Source organism: Bubalus kerabau, chromosome 17, assembly GCF_029407905.1.
Source record: "Bubalus kerabau isolate K-KA32 ecotype Philippines breed swamp buffalo chromosome 17, PCC_UOA_SB_1v2, whole genome shotgun sequence".
In the NCBI taxonomy this organism is placed as follows: Eukaryota; Metazoa; Chordata; class Mammalia; order Artiodactyla; family Bovidae; genus Bubalus; species Bubalus kerabau.
In genome coordinates, this window is record NC_073640.1 from 65,664,157 (window position 1) to 65,688,238 (window position 24,082).

Here is a 24,082-nt window from a genome sequence, read left to right on the forward strand (position 1 = left end):
CTTAACCTCAGCCTCCCTGACTGACCCAGTGCTCCAGGCTCTGCTCCAAGGTCCATTAAGTCTCAGGTCACCCTCTTCTGTAGGAGACTGGGCGCTGAGTTCACATCCTCCCAAAGAGACCCCTGCAATCCCAGAATGTAGGGGGTGGTCAGCCCGGCCCTTGACTGACCCATTTTCCAATGAAAGCAGGAGCTGGGAGCTGGGAGTGTATGTGAAAAAAAGGTATGTGTAGGGGATGGGAGGTAATTGGACCTGTGTCATGACAATCTAAGCCTATTTTTTTTACTTATGTACAAACCATATTAATAATTACCCTTATACACTGAATGGGCATGTGGACCCCTGGTTTCAGTCTTCTATATACTGTCTGCCTTCCATGTCTGTGGGTGCCTCATATGAAGATACGGGGGCAACTGTAAGGAACTTGAGCTTCTGTGGAGTTGGGTATTCATGAGGGGCAACTGTATGGTGATTTATAGTATATTACTTTGGGGTTTGCTACACCCATCAACTCTGTGAAGCTGACTATATTATTCAGCATTAGTGGCAATTTTTTAAATGGTGACAAAATACACATAACAGGGAATTTACCATTTTGACCATTTTAAAGTGTACAGTTCAGTAATGTTAGGTGTTATGTACATTGTAAGAGTTCTGATCTCCAGAACTCTTTTCATCTTGTAAAACTGAAATTGTGTCTCCATTTTATAATAACTCCTATTTCTCCCCAGCCCCTCTGCTGAACCACCATTCTACTTTCTTTTTTTTTAATTTGTTTACATGGCTGCTCCGGGTCTTAGTTGTGTCATGATGGATCTTTCATTGCGACGCAAGGACTCTGTAGTTGTGTCTCAAGGGCTCCAGAGCACATGGGCTTCAGTAGTTGTGGTCTGAAGGCTTAGCTGCCCCACAGCATTTGGGGTCTTAGTTCCCAGACTGGGAATTGACCAGTCTCCCCTGCATTGCAAGGCCATCTTAACCACTGGACCACCAGGCAAGTTCCCACCATTCTACTTTCCGTCTCTATAATTTTGACTGCTCTCAGTACTTCATAGAACTGGAATCATACAATATTTGTATTATGTCACTTAGCGTATTGTTTTCAAGTTTCCTCCATGTTGTAGCGTGTATCAGAAATGTCAGTGTTTTCAAGGCTGAATGTATAGATGCATGTATAGACCTCATCACGTTTATCCATTTCTTTGAGGATGGACATCTGAGTTGCTTCCAACTTTCAGCTATTGTGATTAATGCTGCTATGAATATAGGTGCACAAGTGTCTCTTTGAGATCCTATTTTCAGTTCTTTTGGGTGTACAGCCAGCAATGGAATTGCTGAAGCATGTGGTAATTTCACTTTTAGTTTTTTTTTAGAGAACCTTATATTCCTACTCACGGTGCACAGGGGTTGGTCAGCAGCATTTGAGCAAGAAGAAAACACAGGTCCAGAGAAATATATGACTTGTTCAAAGGCACAGTAGTGTTCAAGGAGCCAAGATTCTAATCAGAATGTCCTGGCTCTTTGAATGCTTGCTCTGAATCAAAATGCTAAACTTGGGCTTCAGAGTATCAGGGGTGGAAGCCCCCTGATGGTGACTTGTGGTCACTGGGTCAGCCTAGCCCTGCAGAGCAGTGTAGTGAGGGGATATTTCACGCCCCAAAGCAGCAGGAAACAGAGTCCTTTCATTTCTGATTCAGAGTAAAGGTTACTTCCTCGTCCCTCCAGGCAGTTAGTTGGGAGGCCACTCTGCTGTGATGCTTTGACTGAGCTGGGCTTGAGTCTGCCCTCCCTACAAATTCCATCTCCTTCTGCCCCAAAGCAGAGTCCCTATTCCATGTCACTCTGCAGGCAACAAAACAGGAAGCTACCAGGTTTTAGGATCTTTGTCATGGAAACAGGTGGAGTCTGTGATTTCTGATCACCAAGCCCCTTAGTCACTTCATCCCTATCTAAGACAGAAGGAAATAATGATCATAAGGACAGTTTTCCCAGTGGTATAGAGAAAAGCAGGACAAAGATGGTATATAGCACGTGCAATAGCAGCTGGCTAATAAATAGCAGAGCTGGATTTGAAATGGCAGAACTGGTTGATTTTGCTTAAAACCAAGAAATCATCATTCTTATCCACTCAGATCATGCCCATTAAGCAGATGCTGTGAACCAGGCACTGTGTCAGAAGGTTTTGCTTCTGTAGGGACAGAAATTTCCTTTTCTAAGCTCTTTGGCTGGTTTAATAATTAAACTGATATAAGACAGGCAAACAGGCACTTCCCTGGTGGTCCAGTGGCTAAGACTCTGTGCCCACATTGCAGGGAGCCTGGGTTCGATCCCTGGTTGGGGAAATAGACCCCATATGCTGCAACTGAGTTCACCTGCCTCAACGAAAGATCTTGCATGCTGCAACTAAGATCCAGTGCAGACAAAAAAAAAAAAAAAAGACAGATTAGGAGATTCAATTTGCTTCATAGGGGAGCCCCATAGAAATTCTGAGACTCAAGACATTCAAACAACTGAGGCTCATATCCTCCCTTGAGCTAAGGAGAAAGGAGTAGGGATCTGGGGCTTCAAATGGGAGGAAGAGAACCCACAGGAAAATGGGAGGAGAAAATGCTTGGAAGACCCTTGTGAGTCCCTTGGGTGGCAGGGAGATCAAACCAGTTAATCCTAAAAGAAATTCACCCTGAATATTCATCAGAAGGACTGATGCTGAAGCTGAAGCTCCAATACTTTGGCCTCCTGATGCGAAGAACTGACTCATTGAAAAAGACTCTGATGCTGGGAAAGATTGAGGGCAGGAGGACAAGGGGATGACAGAGGATGAGATGGTTGGATGGCAGCTTTGACTCAATGACTGTGAATTTGAGCAAACTCCGGGAGATAGTGAAGGACAGAAGAGCCTGGTGTGCTGCAGTTCATGGGGTCACGAAGAGTCAGACATGAATGAGTGACTGAATGACAACAACAAAAAAGCCCAAGTGTTTGGTATACAAATGTTTGCCACTCCATGCAGATAATCCTTTTAGAAATAAAAAGTTGTCTTTGGTGATAGCTCTCTTCCTGCTGTAGGTCCCTTGTGAAAGTTGCTAAGTTGTGTCCGACTCTTTGCGACCCCATGGACTATACAGTCCATGGAATTCTCCAGGCCGGAATACTGGAGTTGGTAGCCTTTCCCTTCTCCAGGGGATCTTCCCAACCCAGGGATCAAACCCAAGTCTCTCACATTGCAGGCAGACTCTTCACCAGCTGATTACCTTATTTTGAGCAGTTAAGGGAGAGGCAAGGAGCTTCTGCTGAGTCTGCTGGGTCTTCACTGCCTTCAGCTCAAAACAGTCAACCTGTCAAAGGGGCACATTTGAGAAGATGTATTCTGCTCCCCTGGAAAAGGCAATGGCACCCCACTCCAGTACTCTTGCCTGGAAAATCCCATGGATGGAGGAGCCTGGTAGGCTGCAGTCCATGGGGTCGCTAAGAGTCAGACATGACTGAGCGACTTCATTTTCACTTTTCAATTTCATGCATTGGAGAAGGAAATGGAAACCCACTCCAGCGTTCTTGCCTGGAGAATCCCAGGGACAGGGGAGCCTGGTGGGCTGACGTCTATGGGGTCATAGAGTCGGACATGACTGAAGCAACTTAGCAGCAGCAGCATTCTGCTCCCCGTCACTTTTCTTTAAACGATCTTTCTAGTAATTTTGAAACACATTAAGAGGCTTCTTTATGTTTGAAGAAACCAAAGCTCAGAGATGGAGAACTTGCCCAATGTGTCTTTTTACCACCTGCCCCTCATCACTCCAGTACTTCACGGACTTTAACTCCTAGGGTCAAGGACGGATAAGCAATCTGGATGACTGTGTCTTGTTTTCTCAGCAGATTGTAGCCTCCTCAACTATGCCTAGGATGCTGCATCAGTATGTTCGCTGGTTTGGTCAGAAGCTGGCCCACAGGCGAGGGACAGACACCATAAAGGAGTCTGATGGTCTCAAGATTTATCTGAGTGCCATAGAACTGGTGTTCTTGGGGGTGGACACATACCTGGGAGCCGGCCTGTACATCGTGGTTGGTGCAGTGGCCAAGTACGTAGCTGGACCAGCGATTGTCGTCTGCTTCTTGGTGGCTGGCCTGTCTTCTCTGCTGTCGAGGCTCTACTATGTGGAGTTTGACACCCAGATACCAAGCTCCTCTTCTGTGTATGTCTGCAGCTACGTCACGATGGGGCAGCTCTGGGCCTTCGTCGTTGGCTGGAACATCATACTGTTATTTTTAATTGGTGAGGTGATGGGACCAGGCGACATGTGTGGGGGAAAGGTGTGGGGTCTAAGGTCAGGAAACTGGGAGATGGGATTGCAGTCTTATTCATGGGCACTTTGTTACCTGACTTGTTGAGGGAAGTGGGTAACAGTGGCTGGAAAACCACACAACTTCATTCTATTCAGCTCTCCCCTGCTTTCCTTAAATAATTGGACTAAGAAAGAGGAGGAAAGAAACTGTGGGCACTGGTGGGAGGGAGGCGTATCCCACAGGCTCATCACCTCATTTTATTGGAGTCTTTGCTCAGCTGTTGCCTTTGAGTGATTTTTTTGGGGGGGTTGTCACTTGACTTAAAATTTCATCCCTCCTGTTTTAGCCCTCCTGGTCCAACTTCCCTGTTTTCTTTCCTTGTGAAACACTGATCTCCTCCTAATGTATTAAATAGTGGACCTATTTTGTGAATCATCACAGTCTGCTCTCGCCACCCCATGGAAAAAATCTTTGAGATTATGTTTTGCCTATTTTTATTTCCAAAATACATCCATCGGCACTTACTAGGTGTTCAATTTTGTCTGTGAATGTTCGTTCTTCTGCTGCTGCAGCCACTGTGTGTACAGCCAGGGCCTGGAGGTACGCCTTTGACAGCCTCACTGGGGACCTCATCTCTCAGGCATTGGCGGGAACTTTCCCTCTGCATGTGCCCTACTTGCTGGCCACGTATGCAGACTTTTTCGCACTGGGCCTGGTGCTGCTGCTTGTGGGTGAGTCAGGGGTCAGAAATAAGATGGGATGAGGGGACTCCCCTGGTGCTCCAGTGGTTAAGAATCCGCCTTGCAATGTGGGGACACAGGTTTGATCCCGGGTCAGGGAACTAGGATCCCATGTGCTGCAGAACAACTAGTCCCAAGTCCTTAGCCTGCACACTACAACTGGAGAATCTGTGTGTGTATGTGTGTGTGTGTGTGTAGTTGCTCAGTCATGTCCAGCCCTTTGGGTATAGCCCAATAGGCTCCTTTGTCTGTGGGATTCTCCAGTCAGGAACGCTGGAGTGGTTTGCCATATCCTTCTCCAGGGGCTCTTCCTGGACCAGGAAGTGAACCCATGTCTCCTGTGTTTCCTGCATTGCAGGTGGATTCTTTATCCACTGATTCCCAAACTTTGCTGTTTGGGTCACAACAAAAGATCCCACAGCTAAGACCCAACTCAGCCAATTACTAACTAAATAAAATATTTTTTTAAAAAAGATAGACTGAGTAGGGTATGGAGAGGAGCTGAGGTTAGGAAAAACTTGGGGGTGGGGACTAGGACTGGAAGAACTGTCTGTGTTATGAGAGACAGGAAAGCAAGATCTGGAGGGTCGTTTCCCACTCTTGGCCCTCTTGACAATTTGAGCCAGTTCATTCCTTGGTACGGGGGGCTGTTCTGTGATTTCAGGATGTTTTAAAAAATCATTGTTGTATGCTGAGTAGCGTCCCCGACCTTTGCTTACTAGATACCAGTGAAACCCACTCCCCAAATTCTGACAATTGGAATGTCTCCAGACCATGCCAAATGTTTGGGGGAATAAAATTTAATCCCAGGTGAAAATCATTTACTTAGACTGACATATTTTAGTCTTGGTACTGAGACCAAAGATTTTTGTTTTTTCTTTCAGAGGAAATTCACAAAGCATAAATTTATCATTTTGCTATTTCCCCCAGCTTTACTGAGATATAACTGATATACAGCACAGCAAGTTTGAGGTGTGCAATGTGATTTTTTTTTTTTTTTTGGCTGTACTAGATCTTTGTTGCTGCTCACAAGTTTTCTCTAGTTACAGAGAGCATGGGTTACTATTTGTTGTGATACTCAGGCTTCCTTTTGCGGGGCTTCTAATGTTGCAGAGCATGGGCTCTAGAGCTCGGGGTCAGTAGTTACAGCACATGGGCTTAGTTTTCTTTGGCATGCGGAATGTCTCTGGACCAGGGATGGAACCCTTGTCCCCTGCATTGGCCAGCAGACTCCCAACCACTGGACCACCAGGGAAATCCCACAGTGATGACCTGATAGACCTGCCTATGTGAGATGATCGACACAATAAGAAATGGGCTATTAGAACCTCCATGGTGGTCCAGTGGCCAAGACTCCTTGCTCCCAGTTCAGGGGACCAAGGTTCCACCTCTGGTCAGGGAACTACAATCCCACTGATGCAACTAAGAGTTCACACGCCACACCTAAAGATTCTGTTATGCCACAGCAAAGACTCAGCACAGCCAAATATAAATAAAATGAAATTTTTTTAAATTATAAGAAAAGAAATTAACTATCTTATGGGTACAATTCAGGGGCGCTAGTACATTCACAATGTTGTCCAGCCATCATCTGCATTGAGTTTCAAACATGTTCATCTCCTCCCAAGAGACAGCCTATATGCACTGAGCAGTCACGGTCCATCCACCCCACCCCCACAACCCCCCGGCTGCTCTCTGTCTCTGTGGACTTAGTTACTGTGCATGTTTCATATTTCATCTCTCCTACAGTACTACTCGCTCTGGGAGTTCCTGAGTCAGTCTGGGTTTACAGAGTGTTCACAGTCATCAACCTTTTGGTTCTCAGCTTCATCATCGTCTCTGGCTTCATTAAGGGAGACCCACACAACTGGAAGCTCACCAATCAGGACTACACATTGGCCACAGCTGTATTCTCGTATAGGTTAGGAGGGTACCCTTGGTCATATTAATGTCTGTAGGGGAGTCAGAGCTGAGAATTTTGTGGGGACTAAAGAGACCCAGGTGGTGGATCCAGACAGCGGGTTTCCAGAGTTTGTGGTATTGATGGAAGAGTCCAGAAGTGATGGCTGAACCCACCTCACCCACGTTCTTTCTTACTCCTTCTCCCACCACAGCTTGGGCCCTCCAGGTGCTGGAGGGCTTGTGCCTTTTGACTTTGAGGGTGTCATCTGAGGAGCAGCTACCTGTTTCTATGCATTTGGTGGTTTTGCTGCCATTACCACTACAGGTAAGGTGGTAACCGTGTGTCCCATCAGGGTTTGGACAGAGTTTGTCTGCCCTTGGGCACAGAGGCTGGGAGAAGGTTAGCCTGCTTTAGGCAATTCTGTGCTTTCACCCCATGGTGTTTTCCTGACCTGCTGCTTCTACCCCTTTTGCAGAGAGAGGAGACCTAAAGCCTCAGTGCTCCATCTCCCTGATCTCACTCCTCACGTGCTCTTTGGTGTATTTTGCTGTCTCAGCAGCACTCACCCTCATGGTGCCCTACTACCAGATTCATCACCACAGCCCCTTGCCCGAGGCTTTTCTCCACGTGGGCTGGGGCCCTGCCAGATATGTCGTGGCTGTTGGCGTCCTCTGTGCTCTTACGTCCAGGTCAGTGTCACAGGTTTCTCCCCGTCTACTGTCAGATGCTCATGCATCCCAGCCCCTGGGACTGAGAGACAAGAGGGAAAGAAACCTTGCTCCATGTAGACTAGGGAGCACATGCCCTGGTCTCCCCTGCTTCTCCACGTCCTCACCCCTGTCTCCACTTTCTCTCCCAGCCTCCTGGGTGACATGTTCCCCATGTCTCGGTTAATTCGTGCAATGGCAGAGGATGGGCTCCTTTTCCGGGGACTTGCCCGGGTCTATGGTCACACAAAAATCCCCACCATGGCTATCATGTCTTCTGGAAACCTTGCAGGTGAATAAACAAAACTTGCTCCTTCCTTGATCCATTTCCCTTAAGTGCAGTTCCAGTGGTTTCTTAATCCCACCCCCACCGTTTTTGCTCCCCCATTCTAGGGATAATGGCATTACTTTTTGAGTTCAGCGACATTGCAAACCTCATGACAGTTGCGTCCCTGCTTGCTTACTCCATGGTGTCCTTCTCGGTCCTTGTTCTCAAGTGAGACCCCGCTACACCTTGATCAGGGGGCTTGGGGTCATGGGGATGATGGGGAGGTCATCTTGGTCTGTGTCATGCTGCCTTTTTGTTCAAGAGAAGAAAGAAGTGGAATAGACAATCTGATGTTGTGTGAATAGCAGCTGCTGTTAATATTGCCTTTAAACCTCTAATTCAGGTACCAGCCAGATCAGAAAATTTAAGTAAGAATGAGAAAACGGAAGAAGAAACCGAGATGGAGCCTGTACTTGAAGGAAGTCCTTTGGACTCTGTACCTGAAGCAGGAACCTCAAACATTCTAAAGAGCCTGTGGTTCCCTACCAGCACCACCCCCACCCAGAAATCTGCTCAGATTGTCTATGGATGTGCCTTCCTGCTTGGTGAGCAGTGGGGTTTCCCTTTATTCATATTCTGAAATTGACTGGATGGAGTGAGAGTGTGTATTTTGTCAGTTGAGTAGTCTTGGAGATATTATGGCCCTTCCTGATGTCGGCGGTTTCAGGGAGGGGTGTGACCCGAGGTCCTGACATCTTTGTCTTTTGGGTCCAGCCTGTTCTCCTCCACCTTGACCCTTGCAGTTCTCCTGCTGAGCATCCTGAGCCTGATCCTGGCCCAGTGGTCCAGATGTGTGTTCTCTGGAGACCCCGTGCTCACAACAGTGGCTGTGCTGCTGCTGCTGCTCACCACTGGGGTCACGGTCATCATCTGGAGGCAGCCCCAGGACCCCAGTCGCCTTACATTCAGGGTAAGATCACCTTATGTGCCCAAAGTATCCACCTTGAGTGAATGAAGTCTGTGTGCTTTGAGGTCTAAACATCCTTTGCTGGACCAAGAAAAAAGGGGAGTTGCTGAAACCAGTGGACTCTTTCCTGATCCACACTCAGTGCTTACACACCAGGCTCAATAGGCATGGAACACAAAGTCTGAATTGGATGAACTTGTCTCGCCCATGTGGGGAAGGGTCTCCCTTTCAGATGTCTGGGCTGTGTTCAGGGAGGAACTGATTCTGCCCTCAGGTCCCTGCTCTGCCTCTCCTCCCACTGGTGAGCATCTTTCTGAACGTTTATCTGATGATGCAGATGAACACTTGGACCTGGACCCTATTTTGTGTCTGGAATGCCATTGGTGAGTGACTGTCTGGGGTGAAGAGGCTTCTTGAGTGATTGAACCGAATCCTCTTCTAACCACCTCTTCCCTAAACTGTGTCATACGCTATAATAGGAGGCTTACTGGGCATTCATAACTGAGGAAAGCCTCTGTTTTTCTTCTTATTGTCTCATTTCTCTACTAGGATTTGCCATATACTTTAGATATGGGATCCAACGCAGCTTGGAGGAGAACAATGAGCCATAGACACCAGCCTCCACCTCCCAGACTCCGGACTAAAACACCCCTAGTGATGAAGCATCTTAGCCAAAGGAAATAGATGCTGTGTGGACCCCTCCATACACTGGAGGTGCCTGCTGATTCAAGGAGCTCTTTGAGCCTCTATGGACTGTGAAGGTGGAAAGTATTTAGTATAAATATTTAGTATTTATTGCCAATGGACACAATGACTTTGTTATTGTATAATTTTTAAGTAAACGTTTTAAAGCTTAATATGCATGCAGAAAATTGCATGCTTCATAAGTGTGTAGTAAGATGAATCTTTACAAAGAAAGTACTATGATGTAACTAACAAATAGAGGAAGAAATAAAATATGAGCCTGCACATAAGAAGCACCTTCTTGTACTTATTTCCAATAAGAACTAGAGATTGCCCCATGGGAAAGAAACTCAGGTAACTATGTATTATGTCAAGAGTTATACTTTAGGGGCTTCCCTAATGGTCCAGTGGTCAAGACTCTGGGCTCCCAATGCAGGAGGCATGGGTTTGAGCCCTGGTCAGGGAACTAAGATTCCACAGGCCACAACTAAGACCCAGCACAGCCAAATAAAGAAACAAATAAGATTTTTTAAAAGAGTTACACATAAATATTAGCCCATGAATAGGCTAGAAGTAAAAGAAAGGGAACAGATATTTTGTGCAAATACTAACAATAGAAACTAGGGTAGCTATATTGCTATCAGACAAATTAGATTTTGATCAAAAGAATAACAATAGATAAAGTTGATTATTTCATAATGATAAAGAGAAGTGATCATTTTGATATTTTCTCCAAGCTTTGTTGAGACAAAGTGTAACACAGTGTAAATGGTTGGTTTTCTTTACTTTTCTATCCTAGAGTCCTCAAGTCACACAGTAGTGCTGATGAAGAAAATGTCTTAATTGGAAAAGAAAACTTCCTGCATTGTTAGAAGTGGGGGGAAGGGGTCATATGTAATGGTTGGTTGATAAATGGTTCCAGTAGGGTTGAACTAAAACCTCGAAAGACCGGACAGAAAGTTGCTGCTGAAGAACAGAATGTTTGAAACTGAGATTAAAGACATGCAAGAAGTTGGTAATAATGGGTCAGAGGATTGTTTGTGGGAACAACTGAAGTGGAGTAAAGGAGATATGGAGGTCAAGAAACCAAGTACAAGTTATTAGATGAATTTAAACAAAGATGGAGGAGAATGAATAGAATTAGGAAAGTCACTACCTTGCAAGTTCTATTGAAATTACTGACTTAGGAAGCAATGAATGGAGAACGAGACTGTCAGGTGAAACTTTGATGGAAAAATTGACATCACCTGATTGTTATTGATCCCTTACTGATGTGGGAAAGTCAGATATCATGTGATACCCAACGTTCTGTGATAGGCAACCCAGAACACTGCCCATACAATAGTCCTGATGAAAAGTTGACCCAGAATTAATCAAGTCTCTACATCAATTACTTTCCAGGTGGCCCGATGGTAAAGAATCTGCCTGCAATGCAGGAGACCCAGTCTTGATTCCTGTATCAGGAAGATCCCCTGGAGAAGGGCTTGGCAACCCACTCCAGTATTCTTGCCTGGAGAATCCCATGGACAGAGGAGCCTGGTGGGCTACAGGCTGGGGTTGCAAAGAGTTGGACACAACTGAGTGACTAAGCATTGCGCACCTGCACCCTAGATCACCTAGGAGCTCAGAGCAGACATTAGGGATAGATTCACATTTCAGCTGAAAACTTAGTCACCCAGGGACTTCCTCGTTGCAAGGGAGCACAGGTTGAATCCCTGGTTGGGGAACCCACATGCCGCCCCACCACCCTCCCACCCCTAAAATCAGCCAAACAAGAATGTGGGTAATTCTCCAGGAAACAAAATGATGCACTTTCTGTAACAATTAAATGATATGACCCAAAGTGGTGAGTTCAAACAGGTATGTGAAAGTGTTAGTCTCTCAGTTGTGTCTGACTCTTTCTGCAGGCAAGAATACTTGAGTGGGTTGCCATGCCCTCCTCCAGGTGATCTTCTTGACCCAGGGATCGAACCTGGTCTCCTGCATTGCAAGTGGATTCTTTACCATCTGAGCTACCAGGGAAGCCTTGGAGATATTACTGATTTGGTTCTACAGAGCTGACATATAAGAAAGTCACATTTTTTTTTTCGTTTTCCCAGTGCACATAAAGGTTATGCTTATACTACACTGCAGTCTAGTCAGTGTGCTTAGAATCCTGTCTAAAAAACCCCAATATACCTACTGTAAGCCACTCCTTTGCCCATTTCTGTTTGCTCATCTCTATTTTCCTTAGACCTTAATCATAAGGATGAGATCATTAGGCAACATTTAACTTTCTGCTTTTCTAATTATGCACAACGCCTCACCTAACCTGCTGATTCCTGGATTATAAGGAGTAAGAATGAAGAATTAAGTAGTTAAAGAATGACTGACTCTCTACCCCTAGGTCCCCTTAGTAAATTTGCAGGTGGACCACAAGGGCAAGAGAACCTCCAGTTGCAGGTGGATCTCCCGAGTAAGACAGTGTCCCAGGGAAGACAGGGAGAAGTCAGCAGGCTTGCAGCAATGGAGAAACGACAGATAATCTGACTTCCTGCCTAAAGGATTAACTGAGGCATTATCATCTTCCCTTTAAAGATTCCCTTGTGGTTCAGCTGGTAAAGAATCCACCTGCAATGTGGGAGACCTGGGTTTGATCCCTGGGTTGGGAAGATCCCCTGGAGAAGGGAAAGTATTCTGGCCTGGAGAATTCCATGGACTATACAGTCCATGGGGTCGCAAAGAGTCAGACACGACTGAGCGACTTTCACTTTAAAGATTGTCATGGCTGAGCAGAACTGGCATGGACAAAAGTCCACCTCCCGAGATAGCTGGCTTTTCTGAATATAGCATCATTCCTCTCTGTGGAAGCTTGTTCCTTGCTTTATTGTCTGTTGAGTGACAAGCAGGTGAACCAGCGATTGGTTACAAATCTAACTGCTGGGCTGGAATAGCCAATGAGTCAATGCTGGTCACCATGTTTCTGAGTTAATACACCTAAGGCAAGTATTCTATCTTCATGCACAATGATTAAACATGGCAATTTATAGTTAGGATGGCCTACTGCTGGAGCCTGGGCTACTGCAGATGTTAAAACATTGATAGCATTTTCTCCTTCTGTCATTCATTCAGTTGGGTCTGGTTGGGTAGAATTTAGTAGCTCATAGAGAGGCTGGTGGAGAAGGCAATGGCAACCCCCTCCAGTACTCCTGCCTGGGAAATCCCATGGACGGAGGAGCCTGGTAGGCTGCAGTCCATGTGGTCGCTAAGAGTCGGACACAACTGAGTGACTTCACTTTCACTTTTCACTTTCATGCATTGGAGAAGGAAGTGGCAACCCACTCCAGTGTTCTTGCCTGGAGAATCCCAGGGACGGGGAAGCCTGGTGGGCTGACGTCTATGGGGTTGCACAGAGTTGGACACCACTGAAGCGACTTAGCAGCAGCAGCAGCAGCAGCAGAGAGGTTGGGCAACACAGGGACATCTGGGTACTCATTTTCTCAGTATCTGGTTAGACTTAGAAATCCCCCGAGTGATTGGGAACTGAGAAAGCCAGGGTTCCCTTAATTCTTTCAGAATCAATCAACATTTTTCCTTAGATATGAAATGACCTAAATACTTCACAACTCATGAGCAGAACTGCAGTTTGTCTGTGGAGGCATTATGTCTCTTAGAGGTTAATTGTTGTAATGGATAATGTCTAAACTCTCCACAACAGCTTAAGCTACTTCATTCCACCTTGTGTTGTTGGCTTTAAGAAAATTTACAGTATTTTAAGTCAACTATAACTCAATTTTTTAAAAGTTTTTTTAAGAGTCAATCACTACATTTAATTCATTTACTCATGTTCAAATAATATTAGAGATTAATTATGCAAAGAGTCGGATATGACTGAGCGACTAGGCACACTACACAACCACAACCCTTGTATAGGGTTATGATGTGGACCACTGATTTCAGTCTCCTGCATACTGCTGGCCCTTTGAATCTGTGGGTTTTTGTCCTGTTGACTTTGGGGCAACTGTAAGGAACTTGAACATCCACAGATTTTGGTAAATGTGGAGATGAAGGCATGGTGACATATTCAGTCATTTTGGGGTTTGCTGCACCCAGTAACTGTGTGAAGCTGGTTGTTATTTATCATGGGCAGCAATTTTTTTAAATGATGGTAAAATACATATAATGTAAATTTGGCCAACTTAATACGTATGGAGTTGAATAATGTTGACTGGTTCCAAATAGGAAAAGGAGTATGTCAAGGCTTTATATTGTCAACCTGTTTATTTAACTTATATGCAGAGTACATCATGAGAAACGCTGGACTGGAGGAAACACAAGCTGGAATCAAGATTGCCGGGAGAAATATCAATAATCTCAGATATGCAGATGACACCACCCTTATGGCAGAAAGTGAAGAGGAACTAAAAAGCTTCTTGATGAAAGTGAAAGAGGAGAGTGAAAAAGTTGGCTTAAAGCTCAACATACAGAAAACGAAGATCATGGCATCCGGTCCCACCACTTCATGGGAAATAGATGGGGAAACAGTGGAAACAGTGTCAGACTTTATTTTTCTGGGCTCCAAAACCACTGCAGATGGTGATTGCAGCCATGAAATTAAAAGACGCTTACTCCTTGGAAGGAAAGTTATGACCAACCTAGATAGCATATTCAAAAGCAGAGACATTACTTTGCCAACAAAGGTCTGTCTAGTCAAGGCTATGGTTTTTCCTGTGGTCATGTATGGATGTGAGAGTTGGACTGTGAAGAAGGCTGAGCGCCGAAGAATTGATGCTTTTGAACTGTGGTGTTGGAGAAGACTCTTGAGAGTCCCTTGGACTGCAAGGAGATCCAACCAGTCCATTCTGAAGGAGATCAGCCCTGGGATTTCTTTGGAAGGAATGATGGTAAAGCTGAAACTCCAGTACTTTGGCCACCTCATGCGAAGAGTTGACTCACTGGAAAAGAGTCTGATGCTGGGAGGGATTGGGGGCAGGAGGAGAAGGGGATGACAGAGGATGAGATGGCTGGATGGCATCACTGACTCGATGGATGTGAGTCTCAGTGAACTCTGGGAGTTGGTGATGGACAGGGAGGCCTGGCGTGCTGCGATTCATGGGGTCACAAAGAGTCGGACACAACTGAGCGACTGATCTGATCTGATATCTACATTTTTATGTAGCCAGTCTCTAAAACATTTTAAAACGGTGCCTTCATTTAACAATAACTTCCTAATTCGCCTTCACCCCAGGCCCTGGCCAACCACTATTCTGCATTTGTCTCTATGGCTTTAACTCCTCCTTTGATTTCACAGAAATGAAATCACACATTATTTGTATATTTGTGAATGGCTTATGTTGCTTAGCATAATGTTCTCAAGGGTCCTCCATGTTGCATGAGTCAGAAATTCCTGCCTTTTAAAGGCTGAGTAATATTCCACTGTATGCATAGACCACAATTGTGTTTATCCATTCCTTCATGGATGAACATTTGGGTTGCTTCCAACTTTTATCTACTGTGAATAATGCTGCTATAAACTTGAGTGTGCAAATATCTTTTTGAGACTCCATTTTCCATTTTTTGCAGATGTACACCCAGATATGGAATTTCTGGATCACATGGTAAATCCAACGTTAGTGTTTTGAGGAACTATCGTACTTTATCCATAGCAACTGCACCATTTTGCATTCCTACTAACATTTCCCAAGGGTTCACCAGTAGCATTTGACAAAGAAGAAAACAGAGGTCCAGAGAAGTAAACGACTTGTTCAGAGGTACAGTGGTAGTGGAGAAGCCAAGATTCTAATCATAGTTTCCTGGATTTTTGAATACTTGCTCTCAACCAAAATGTTACATTGGACTTATGAATATCGTTAGGCAGAAACCCCCCCTCACAATAACTGGTGGTCACTGGGTCAGCCTAGTCCTGCAGAGCAGTGTAGTGAGGAGACATTTCAAGCCCCAAAGGAGCAGCAAAACAGAGTTCTGTCATTTCTGATTCAGAATGAAGGTTAGTCCCCCCTTCCCTCTAGGCACTTGGGAGTTGTAGGGAAAGAGCAAATTAGCCAAGATGGCACAGTCAGTCTCTCTCACCCCAAGCCCGCTCGCTCTTGCCCCATGTTTTGTAAATAATGATTATGTAACAGCAGAGATTACTTATAGCACTGCACGTGCCTGTCACAAGGTACTCGATTGGCCACCAGTGGCTTTTGTTCTGTACGTATATAGATAAGCTCCCCCTGGAAAGCCCTGGAGGTGGGGTTGTGTTATGGCTGTGTTATGTCCACATTAGGGCTACATTACATGATGTTATGGCTGCTGCATCATCCAGGAGAGAATAAACATGTCTGCAGTTCCACCGGCTCCTTGAGTCTTCTTCCAGCTTTCCTGCTCCTGCCTTGCTTACTCTGGGTTCAGCAAAGAGTGAGATACAGTGAGACAACTGATGCTGTGAGCAGGTTCAGCAAGACAGGAGGCCAGTGTGGTTTGATGCTTTAACTGAGCTGGGCTACACCTCCTACAAATTCCGTCTCCTTCTGCCCAGACTCAGAGTTCTAATTTCTTTTCACACTGCAGGCAGTGAGGTATAAAGCTACCAGGTTTCAGCATTCTTGACAAAGCAATGTATGGAGTCTGAGATCTCTGATTACTCAGAGAGTCATGGCACACTTATAAAGGAAGGGAGGGGAAAATTATAATAATAATAATAACAAATTTTCCCCAGTTCTGTAGAAGAAAAGAGGATAATGAGTGGTGCAAAGTTTGTGCAAAGTCAGACAAGCTAATACAGAGCAAAGCTGGATTTGAACCAGCTGATCTGGTTGATTTCAATTCAGAAACAAGCATTCTTATCCACTTGTGCGAGTGTACATTGTGCATGCTAAGTCACTTCAGTCATGTCCGACTCTGCAACCCCATGGACTGTAGCCCTCCAGTCTCCCCTGTCCAATTCTCTGTGTGTGCATGTGTGTTAATCACTCAGTCGTGTCCAACTCTTTGTGACCCCATGGACAGTGCCTCTCCAGGCTCCTCTGTCAATGGGATTCTCCAGGTAGGAATACTGGAGTGGGTTTCCATTCCCTCCTCCAGGGGATCTTCCCAACCCACGGGTTGAGCCCAGGTCTCCTGCATTCCAGGCAGGTTCTTGACCATCTGAGCCACCAGAGGAGCCCACTCTGTCCATTAAACTTATACCAATTAAGCATCTACTGAGTACCTGGCACTGTGTTAGAGGCTTTTGCTTCTGTAGGGGTGGAAAACTTTTCTTTCTAGGTTTCTTGGCTGGTGTAAATAACTAAATTGACATAAGACAGATGAATACATTTACAGGAGCCCCTCAAAAAACTCTTGAGACTCAGGCATTTAAGGCTTATACGCTCCCCTGGGCTAAGGAGAAACGGGTAGGGATCTGGGGCTTCAAGGAGGAGGAAGACAACCCACAGGAGGATGGGAAGAGCAAGTGCCTGATGAACAAATGTTTGCTCCTCCAGGCGGGTATGTTTTCCTGAAATTAGAAGTTCTCTCTGGTGATAGCTCTCTTCCTGGCATAGACAGTATAATCTACATTATTTTGAGCAGTTAAGGGAGAGGCAAGGAGCTTCTCCTGAGTCTGCTGGGTCTCAATCATCTTTAGCTTAATACAGTCCACATGTCAAAAGAACACATTTAGGGGAGATAAAACCACTCCCCCTCAGTTCTATTCAAGCAACCTTCCAGTAATTTTGAAACATATTAAATGCCTGATTTATGTTTGGAAAACCAAAGCACAGAGATGAGAACTTGCCCGTTCTGTCCTTATACCACCTGCCCCTCATCACTCCATTGCTCCATGGAACTGGACTCCCAGGGCCAAGGATGGATGGACATTCTTGACGGCTTTGTATGTTGTTTTTCTCAGCATATCTTAACCTCCTCAACTCCGTCTAGAATGATGCGTCAGTATGTTCGCCAGTTTCGTCAGGGGCTGGTCTGCAAGTGGCCAATGGAGCCCCGGGAGGAGTCTGAGAGTCGCAGAGCTCCTCTGAGCACTCTCGACCTGGTGATCTTGGGTGTGTGCAGAACTCTGGGGGCTGGCGTGTACGTCCTGATTGGTGTCATAATCCTGCTCATCGCTGGACCAGTGATCGTCATCTGCTTTTTGGTGGTTGCCCTGTCTTCTGTGTTGTCTGAACTCTGCTATGCCCAATTTTGGTCCTGTGTACCACACTCCGGTTCTGTGTATCTTTACAGTGTCATCGCCATGGGAAAACTGTGCGCCTTCATCATTGACTGGAACATCTTACTGTATTTAGTGGCTGGTGAGATGATGGGGAGGGGGATGATGTGGGGCTTAAGATCAGGAAACTAGGAGGGTAACTGGGATCTTCACTCATTCATAAACACTTTGTTATGGAGCTTGTAGAAGGAAGCTCCAGAAAGCCTCACAGCTTCACTGTACTGAGCTAGCCTGTTTTCTTTAAACATGGGCAGAGAACCCAGAGGAAAGGGCACTGTCGGGGGTGGGTGAGAGGGAGGCAGTTCCCACAGTCTCCTCCCCTCACCGTATGGAAGTCTCCGCTCAGTGTTGCCTTCATGGGATTTTCCTTTACCACTTGATTTAAAATATCAGTCCTCATGTCTTAGCCCTCCTGGTCCCACTTCCAAGAAAAGTGTTCTTTTCTTGCATAACTTTGATCTCTTCCTAACATTAAATAGTTGACCTATTTTTTGAATCATCTGTTCTTCTCTCCCCAATCCCATGAAAAGAAACTATTTGAGAGTGAGTATTTTGTCTGTTTCCACCCTAAATACATCCCAGGGTGCATTGTAGGGGTTTAATTATTGTCCATTAATCTCTCTTCTTCTGCCACTGCAGCTGCTTCCTGTGTGACCAGGGCTTGGAGTTATGCCTTTGACAGCCTCATTGGGAACCACATCTCTAAGGCATTATAGAGAACTTTCTCTCCACACATGCCCTCTTTCCTGGCCCCGTACCCAGATTTCATTGCCCTGGGCCTGGTGTTGCTGATGACTGGTGAGAAGGGGTCAGACATAGGATGGGAAGAGTGGGGTTTGGAGGGGGAACTGGTGTTGGAAAGTTGTGGGGTGGTAGAATTAGGACTGGAAAGAAGGATCAGAGTTATGAGTAAGGGCAGCAAGGCACACAGACCATTGCTTTCCCACCCTGGCACACTTGACACTTGGTGATGCTTCATCTTTTGATGTTGAGGGCTGTCCTGAACTTCACACTGTAGGGTTTTGTTTTTGTTTTATAAATCATAGTCGAATGTAGAGTTGCATCCCCAGCCTTACTCACTAGATACTGGTGCTAAATTGTGATCATCAGAATGTCTCCAGACATTGTCAAACATCTCTTGAGTGACAAGATCACACCAGCTCAGAATCATTTACTTAGAATGACAAATCTCTTCCTCTGTGTTGAGACCAGATTTTTTTTTTAAATTGAGAGGCTATTCTCATAGCATAAAACTGATTTATTGTCTTTCCCAGTTTTACTGAGATATAATTGACCTACAACATTGTCTATGTTTAAGGTGTACAGAGTGATGATTTGACAGATGTGTGCTGTGAGGTGACTGGTATAGTAAGAAATTAGCCATCTTAAAGTGCTTGTGTCTGCGTGGGTGCTCAGTCATTTCAGTTATGTGCAACTCCTGACGACCCCATGGACTGTAGCCCATCAGGTTCCTCTGTCCATGGGCTTCTCCAGGCAAGAATACTGGAGTGGGTTGTCATGTCCTCCTCCAGGGGATCTTCCTGATCCAGGGATTGAACCTGCATCTTCTCCTATATTGCGGGCAGGCTTTTTACTGCTGAGTCACCAGGGAAGGCCCTTAAAGTGTAGAGTCCAGAGGGACTTAGTCCCTTCACAGTGTGACGACCATCATCTCCATCTAGTTCCAAACATGTTCATCTCCCCAAAAGGAAGCCCTGTACCCACCAAACGGTCACTATCCACCCATCCACTGCACCTCCACCACCCTCAAGCCCTGGCAACCACTGGCCTGCTTTCTGTGTCTATGGGTTTAATTACCTTGGATGTCTCATATTCCATCTTTCCCACAGGACTACTGGTTCTGGGAGCTCGTGTGACAACCCTGATTATCAAAGTGTCCACAGGCTTGAACCTTTTTGTTCCAATCTTCATGATCCTCTCCGGCTTCATTAAGGGAGACCCGCACAACTGGCAGCTCACAGAACAGGACTACAGATCGAACACATCTGGATCCAGCAACACCTTTAGGTCAGGAGGGTCCTCTTGGTAATACATGGGTGGTGATGGTGCAGAGCTGGGAACATGGTGGGGACTAAAGATATCTGGGCTGGTGGATCCAGGTGATGGGGGTCCTGGAGCCCAGGACTTGTGATATGAAGGGAGGAGCCCAGTAGAGATGGCTGAACACACTTCACCCACGTTCTTCCTCTTTCCTTCTCTCACCATAGGTTGGGCCCTCTGGGTTCTGGAGGGTTTGTGCCCTTTGGCTTTGAAGGGATTGTCCAAGGAGCAGCTATACTTTTCACCTCCTATTTTGGTGCTCATGGCATGGTCACTGCAGGTAACACGGTCATTTTGTGTCCCATCAGGGGTGTGGGCACTGATCGGGCTGTCCCTGGGCACAGGGGTTGGTAGAAGGTAAGACCCTGACGCTGAGAAAGATTAAAGGCATAGCAGAAGGGGACCGCAGAAGATGAGATGGTTGGATGACTTCACTGACTCAATGGACATGAGTTTGAGGAAACTCAGGGAGCTAGTGAAGGACAGGGAAGCCTGGCACGCTGCAGTCCATGAGGCTGCAAAGAGTCATACATGACTGAGTAACTAAACAACAAAAGCCTGCTTTCGGACTTGCGAGAGGAAAGGGGATTTTCTGCTTTCATTCCAGTATCTTTCCTGACCCCGTACTTGCTCCTGTCCTGCAGGGAAGGAAGCCCCAAATCCTCAGCGTTCCATCTCCTTGAGCTTGGTGGTCTCCATCTTCATCGGCTTTCTGGCATACTCTGGAATCTCCGCGGCGCTCACCCTCATGGTGCCCTACTACCTGATTTACCCTTACAGCCTCTTGCCGCAGGCTTTTCTCCAGGTCGGATGGGACCCGGCTGGATATGTCATGGCTGTTGTCTTACTGTGTACTGTTTTATACAGGTCAGCATCCTGGTTTTCTCCCCATCTACTGTCAGATGCTCAGGTACCCCAGCCCCTGGGATTGAGAGATAAGATGAAGGATACCATGTAGACAGGAGCCATGTAGACTAGGAACCAAGGGTGCCCTGGTCTCTCCTGCTTCTGCACACCCTCTCACATTTTCCATCTTCTCTTCCAGCTTCCTATGTGCCATGTTCTCCATGTTTCAGTTGACCTGCGCAATGGCAGCTGACGGGCTCCTTTTCCGAGCTCTTGCCCAGATCCACACCCGTACTGGCACCCCCATCATAGCCATCTTGGTTTCTGGAACTCTTACAGGTGAATAAAGGAAACCTTTTCTTTACTTTAAAAAAAAATTCTATGTATTTATTTTTAATGATTGATGATTGCTTTACAAAATTGGTTTGATATCTGTCATACATCAACATGAACCAGCCATAAATATACCTATGAACCTTCCCTCCTGAGTCTCCCTCCCACCTCTCACCCCTCTAGGTTATTACAGAGCCCCGTTTTGAGTTCCCTGAGTCATACAGAAAATTTCCATTGGCTGTCAAATTTGCATACGTTAGTGTATATGCTTCCATGCTACCCTCCATTCATTTCACCCTCTCCTTCTCTCCTGCCCTTGACTGTCAGTCTGTTTTCCATGTCTGCATCTCCATGGCTGCCCTGTGAATAGGTTCATCAGTACCATTATTCTAGATTCAATATATATGCATTAATATATGATGTTTGTTCTTCTCTTTATAACTTACTTCGCTCTGAATAATAGGCTCTAGGTTCATCCTCCTCATTAGAACTGACTCAAATGTGTTCCTTTTTATGACTGAACAGTATTCCATTGTATATATATATATATATTCCACAGCTTCTTTATCCATTCATCCATCAATGGACCATTCTTTCTTTGACCAATTTCTTTAACATGAATGTTTCCAGGGACTTTTCATTCCCTCCCCCAACCCTCATTTTAGGGCTCACGGCATCGCTCCTCAGGATCCTCAATCTGGTGAAACTCATGTCAGCCGGGATCCTGCCTGCTTACACTCTTGTGGCTGTTTCCATACTTGTCCTCAGGTGAGACCCACTAAGCTTGGCTGAGAGCCTTGGACTCTTGGGGTTTATGGGAAGGTGATCCTCTTCTGCCTTCTTGCTGCCTTCTATATGTCTCACTAGGCTTAAGGCAAGAAAGAGGTAGATTATACTGTCTGATGTTAGGATAGGGGCTGCTGTGAATACTGCCCTGATATCTCTCCTTCAGGTACCAACCAGACCAGATTTTAAGCAAGAGGGAGAAAGCAGAGGAGGGAAATGAGATCTCTGATCATGAAGCAAGTCTTTCAGAACCTGTACCTGAAGCAGGACCCTTAATGATTCTAAAGAGTCTATGGTTCCCTACCAGCACCACCCCCACCCAGATATCTGGGCAGATTGTCTATGGATGTGCCTCTCTGCTTGGTGAGCAGTGGGATTTCTCTTTGGTCATATTCTGAAATTGACAAGATAGGTTGGGATTCTGTGTCTTTGGCAGTTGAGGAGGGGTCTTGGAGATACATTGGCCCTTCCTGAGGTGGGCAGCCTGGGGAGGGGTGTGACCCAAGGTCCTGACATCTTTGTTTCTGGGTCCAGCCTGTTCTCCTCCTCCTTGACCCTTGCAGTTCTCCTGCTGAGCATCCTGAGCCTGGTCCTGGCCCCGTGGCCCAGACGTGTGTTCTCTGGAGACCCCATGCTCACAACAGTGGCTGTGCTGCTGCTGCTGCTCATCACTGGGGTGATAGTTATCATCTGGAGGCAGCCCCAGGACCCCAGTCCTCTTATATTCAGGGTAGGTGACCTTATGTGTCCAAAGTGTCCACCTTGAGTGAATGAAGCCTGGGTGATTGAGCTTTAAACTTCTTTGTTGGACCTGGAAGTAAAGAGAGTTGCTAAAACCAATGAACCCTTCCTGGATCCACACTCGCTGCTTTACAGACCCAATCTAGGCAGGCACTGAACACACAGCCTGAATAAGCCTGGAGTCTTCCCACACCATGGGGCAGGGTCTCCCTTTCAGACGTCTGGGCTGTGTTCAGGAATGAACTGACTCTGCCCACAGATCCCTGCTCTGCCTGTCCTCCCACTGGTGAGCATCTTTGTGAACACTTACTTGATGATGCAGATAACTTCTGGGACCTGGATCTTATTTGGCATCTGGATGGCGATTGGTAAGAGGCTTTTTAGGGTGAAGAGTCTTCTTGAGTGACCGAATCCAATCCTCTTCCTAGAAGCCCTCCCCAAGACTGTCAGATGCCATAACAGGAAGCCTACTGGGCATTTGTTGGTGAAGAGAGCGCTTACTTTTCCTATTCATTGTCTCATTTTCCTACTAGGATCTGTCATATACTTAGGATATGAGATATGACACAGCCTGGCAGGGAACAAACATCAACAGCCACCAGCCTCCACCCCCCAGACTCTGGATTAAAACATCCCCAGTGCTGAATCTGCCTAACCCAAGGAAATTGATGCTGTGTGGAATCCCTCCAAACTCTGGAGGTATCTTCTGGTTTACGGGGCACTTTGAGCCTCTGTGGAGTGTGAACATGGGATGCATTTACAGCTCTGTATTTATTGCCAGTGGATGTTGTATATTTTTAAAGCAAACTTTTAAAAGCATAAAAGACGTACTTAAAAGTGCATGCTTCCTAAGTGTGCAGCAAAATGAATTTTCACAACAAAATTACCACAGTGTAGCCAGCAACCAGAGGCAGAAATGAAATATTAACCAGACATGTGAGAAACAACTTCTTTTGCCTCTTTCCAGCAGGAACACAGAGACTGCCATTTAGGAAGGAAACACAGGTAACTAAGTATTTTGTCAAGATTTACACTTTAAACATTAGGACACAAACAGACTGGAAGTAAACGTGCAAATAGTCACACAAGGAAGTCAGGGTAGCTGTATTACTATCCAAGTAGACTCTGAGAAAAAGAGAAATAATACAGATAAAGTGGATTATTTCACCATAAAATGAGAAATAATTATATTTTTCTTTTCTCCAAGCTTTACTGAGGCAGTGTGCTGCTGCTGCTGCTAAGTCACTTCAGTCGTGTCCGACTCTGTGCGCCCCCATAGACGACAGCCCACCAGGCTCTCCCATCCCTGGGATTCTCCAGGCAAGAACACTGGAGTGGGTTGCCATTTCCTTCTCCAATGTATGAAAGTGAAAAGTGAAAGTGAAGTCGCTCAGTCGTGTCCGACTCTTAGCGACCCATTAGCTTTCTATCTCAGACTCAGAGTAACACAGTTGAGCTGATGAAGAAAACTTCTTAATTAAAAAAAACAACCAAACCAAAACTCCTGCATTGGGGAGTGGGGAAATGGGGTCATAGATAATTGCTGGTTGATAAATGGCTACTAATGGGTGTAACTA

General features: G+C 45.8%; 1 protein-coding gene and 1 pseudogene across 1 annotated transcript; both read left to right on the top strand.

The window, feature by feature from the left end:
- The first annotated feature begins 3,888 nt into the window (after positions 1 to 3,888).
- On the top strand, positions 3,889 to 9,745 carry LOC129630725 (cationic amino acid transporter 3-like). Its single transcript, XM_055551223.1, is given in 12 exon segments — positions 3,889 to 4,267; positions 4,851 to 5,009; positions 6,768 to 6,939; positions 7,133 to 7,250; positions 7,399 to 7,610; positions 7,781 to 7,920; positions 8,022 to 8,124; positions 8,311 to 8,501; positions 8,700 to 8,866; positions 9,138 to 9,246; positions 9,413 to 9,471; positions 9,474 to 9,745. Coding segments are annotated over 12 exon segments (1,854 nt in total). The 3' UTR covers positions 9,519 to 9,745.
- Positions 9,746 to 17,450: 7,705 nt separating this feature from the next.
- LOC129630726 (cationic amino acid transporter 3-like) lies at positions 17,451 to 23,160 on the top strand (annotated as a pseudogene).
- The last annotated feature ends 922 nt before the right edge of the window (positions 23,161 to 24,082 follow it).